Below are 4,057 nucleotides of genomic sequence, written 5' to 3' on the forward strand. Positions count from 1 at the left end.
GGAGGAAGGGAGGGAATGGGAGGTGTAGTTGAAGATGAAAGATATGACAATGTAGGAGGTTGTGGTTAGTTGGAGGTGGGATATTTTTGTTTTCGTAGTCTGAACGGTCATCTGTCATTTGTAGTGCACGGTGCTGGTTGCGATGGGGAAGGGGTCAGAGTGTAGTGGTTTGGCAGAGTGTAGGTTGGATAATGGCCGTTAGTTTGACCGTGAACGTTGAGGTGTTGCCGCGGAATGAGGGAATGACGATACCATGATTTTCGGTGTTGAAGTCGTCAAGCCCTAAAGTGAAGTTGTGAAGCCCTAAAGTGAAGTTGTGAAGGCCTAAAGTGATGTTGGGAAGACAGGAGGTCACGGGTTTTTAATTTGGTATGTAAATGGTTGAGTCGATGGAATAAATGAGTAAATATTTATTAGTGAAGCTAACGTACTGACTAAACGTAAATTTTTGCTGCAGATTAGTATGAAAAATGGATTTCAATAACCGAAGAAGCTGTGGGAAGGAGTTGTTCTGTTACGTGCACATTGGTGGACATTTTGAAGCAAATGGTGAAGGGATAGTTAAATATATTGGAGGGAGTGTAAGGGTAACCAGTATAAAAGAATGGATAACAGTAGACGAGTTGTGTGGAATAATTTCACAGTGGATAGGCAATGATGGTGGTGGATATGAGATTAAGTATAAAGTTAAATTTGATGAGAGTACATTGATTGATCTTTGTGATGATGGTGATATCAGCAACTTGTTTAGATATAATGACAGCAGTGGTCATGTGTATGTAGGAGGGAAAGGGAATGATAGGGAACGTAGAGCAAGGAATGATCCAGACGTGTAAGTGGTTATGTTTTCCAATTGAATCTTGTTATTTACTAATATATTGTTGGTAATTCGTATAGAAATATTGTAATGAAGCTAATGGTGCTGCAGTCCTAAATTGTAATTAGTAAATGCAAGCATGTTATTGAACATAGTGGACATGTCATTTCCATTTGTAAACTTGTGTTTTAGAAATGCAGACTTGTTATTAGACATAAGCAGAGATTTCCATATGTAGACTTGTAATTCAACGTATTGAAGTTATAATTATCATATACGGACTTGTTATTTAGATCTGTAGATGTTATTTTACTAACCAGTAGTTTCTATATGGAAACTTGTTATATGAGTAACTCAAGTTGTAATTACCTCTTACGGACTTGTTAATTGAGCAAGGAATTGTTTGTAGATGTAGACTTGTTATTTTAGTTAGTAAAGTTGTAATAACCATATGCGGACTTGTTATTTAGATATGTAGACATGTTATTTTATTCAAACCTGTCGTTTGAATATAGCTGTCCTAACTTGGTATTATGGTGGCAGGAGTGAGAATTTATTTGGACTTTCACAAGATATGAATACATTTGAAACGACCATTGGTGATGAACATGAGCCAGTGAATGTTGAGAATGGAGTTGAATGCCTAACTTTTGAAGGAGGCGGATCAAGTCAGAGAAGCAAGTGTAGTGGTTCAGAGAGTCAGGGAAGACTGACGGGCGAGATGAATTGTACGAAATGGGCAGGAGTGTTTGTAGGAGTGGGCCAATATGTTCCACATGCTGTTGCTTTTAGGGAAGCTGTGTACAGGTTCAGTATTGCAGAGAAGTTTGCAGCAAGATATATCAGGAATAGTAAGGAGAAGATGAATGTGAGGTGTAAAGTAGAAGGGTGTCCTTGGAAGATATGTGCAAATGCTGTTGGAAAGAACAGTCATCTATTACGTGTGACTACATTTTGCAATAAGCACATTCATTCAGCCCAAGACAATTTGATTGTGACTTATGGTGGGAGTGCTGCGTTGACATCATCAGTAATAGTTGAAGAGATAAGGGACCATGCTGAAAAACGGCCCACTGAGATAAGGAAGATGTTGGAGAGGGAGTATGGTGTGAGGCTTACATATTGTCAGGCATATAGAGCAAAGGAAAAGGCAATGGAAGAAATACATGGGAAACCGGAACAGTCCTATATGTTAATACCATGGTTATGTGAAAGGTTGAAGGAAACTGATGACAAAACGGTTGCTGAATGGGCCTCCATTGGTAATAGATTTGAGCGTGTGTTCATTGCATACGGTGCATGTGTTGAGGGTTTTTTGAACGGTGCAAGGCCTATATTATATGTTGATGGTACTCATTTAAGTGGTCCATATAAGGGGACATTACTGTCAGCTTCGGCATATGATGCGGATAATGAGATGTTGCCGTTTGCAATAGCAGTGGTGAAGGGAGAGAATCTTGATGACTGGACGTGGTTTTTTCACAAGATTAAACAAATTGTTGGTTCAATGCAACTGACTATTGTGTCAGATAGACATAATTCTATAATTGGTGCTGTGCAAGCAATATTTGGGGGTGAAAGGCATGCATACTGTTATAGGCATGTGAAGGAGAACTTTAGCTCTGAATATATGAAATAAACAGAGGTCGGAGAAGGACAAGTGAAAATTCAAAGGAAGATGCATTAAAGGTACTGGATAAAGTGGCTTATGCAAGACTTGCGGATGAGTTTGATCATGCGCTGGATGATCTCAGAACCATGTCTCATGAGTTATATGAGTGGGTTATCAATCAAGGTGATGTGGATAGGTGGGCATTGAGCAAGTTCCCATATAGAAGGTGGGACAACATAACAACTAATTTAGCTGAATCTTTTAATGCTTGGATGGTAAGGGAGAGGAAGCATAACGTGGCCCAAATGATCCATGAGCACCGGGAGAAAGTAGCAAGAAAGATGCATGCATCATATGCAGCAATGACTAAGTGGAGTAATTGCGTTGGGCCAAAAATAGAGGCAAAAGTATTGGAGCATGTGTATTTCGGTAGGTACATGCACTGTGAGAATTATGGAGGGGGAAGAATATGCGTGCACACATCACGTGGAGACCAAAGAGTGGACCTTGGCCTACACAAATGTAGCTGTGGAACTTGGCAAATGTTAGGGATTCCATGCTCACATGCTTGTGCAGCCATTAAGACCATAGGGGGAAACGTTTATGATTATGTTGAAGAGTGTTACAAACGTTCATCCCAAGAAAAAATCTATGCCCGGAGCATGGTTCCAGTGGTGACAATTGATATGCCTCACCTGAATGACTATACGTTTGAGAATCTTACTGCTCAACCCTTGCTTTTACCCCCAGTCACTGCTAGGCCTTCTGGAAGACCAAGAAGAAATAGAAAGGAATCACAATTCCACAACAAAAAAATATATCATTGCACTAGATGTCTTCATCCTGGACATACAAAGAGGACATGCAAAAATCCTAACCCAAGTTGACTTCCACTTACAAATGGGACAACTAATTTTTTTGGCACATATAGGGTTCATCCTTCTTAATTTTTTTGGGAGCAGGATGTTAGTAGATGTGCACATATATTTTTTGTTACTTCTATGTTTGGGACAAAGGGACATTAAGTGGAAGATGTAAGTTAATGTGCACTTGTCATTGAATGTTGTAAAGAACTTGTTGCTGTCAAAGAAATCAGAACTTGTCACTTCTTGTTATTTTGCATAGTTAAGTTGTCATTTGCTTTTGTGCACTTGTAATTTCATGTTCATCAGAAGTGGTTGCTGTCAGAAATGTGTAATTCCGTGTTTATCAGAAGTGGTTGCTGTCAGAAAACGAAATGTGTCAAAACCTTATAGGAACTTGTCATTTGGCATAGTAAAGTTGTCATTTGGCAATATGAAGTTGTCATTCCGTGTTTATCAGAAGTGGTTGCTGTCAGAAAACGAAATGTGTCAAAACCTTATAGGAACTTGTCATTTGGCATAGTAAAGTTGTCATTTGGCAATATGAAGTTGTCATTCCGTGTTTATCAGAAGTGGTTGCTGTCAGAAAACGAAATGTGTCAAAACCATATAGGAACTTGTCATGTGCCATAGTAAAGTTGTCATTTGGCAATATGAAGTTGTCATTCCGTGTTTATCAGAAGTGGTTGCTGTCAGAAAACGAAATGTGTCAAAACCTTATAGGAACTTGTCATTTGGCATAGTAAAGTTGTCATTTGGCAATAT

The 4,057-nt window shown here is 39.1% G+C and overlaps 1 protein-coding gene across 1 annotated transcript; it reads left to right on the forward strand.

The window, feature by feature from the left end:
• The first annotated feature begins 470 nt into the window (after window positions 1-470).
• Window positions 471-3,454, forward strand: LOC114758528 (uncharacterized). Its single transcript, XM_028947581.1, has 5 exons — window positions 471-702; window positions 784-832; window positions 1,361-2,398; window positions 2,461-3,178; window positions 3,392-3,454. The coding sequence occupies exons 1-5, from the start codon at window positions 471-473 to the stop codon at window positions 3,452-3,454; spliced, it is 2,100 nt and encodes a 699-aa protein (XP_028803414.1).
• Window positions 3,455-4,057: the final 603 nt, after the last annotated feature.

Source organism: Neltuma alba, unplaced genomic scaffold (assembly GCF_004799145.2).
Source record: "Neltuma alba isolate B1F8T4 unplaced genomic scaffold, ASM479914v2 tig00010724_pilon, whole genome shotgun sequence".
NCBI classification, from domain to species: Eukaryota; Viridiplantae; Streptophyta; class Magnoliopsida; order Fabales; family Fabaceae; genus Neltuma; species Neltuma alba.

Coding starts and splice junctions, on each gene's coding strand:
- LOC114758528 (XM_028947581.1), top strand. CDS start 471: ATGGATTTCAATAACCGAAGAAGCTGTGGGAAGGAGTTGTTCTGTTAC. Junction 833..1,360: donor GCAAGGAATGATCCAGACGT/GTAAGTGGTTAT, acceptor TTATGGTGGCAG/GAGTGAGAATTTATTTGGAC. Junction 3,179..3,391: donor AACCCTTGCTTTTACCCCCA/GTCACTGCTAGG, acceptor TTTTGGGAGCAG/GATGTTAGTAGATGTGCACA.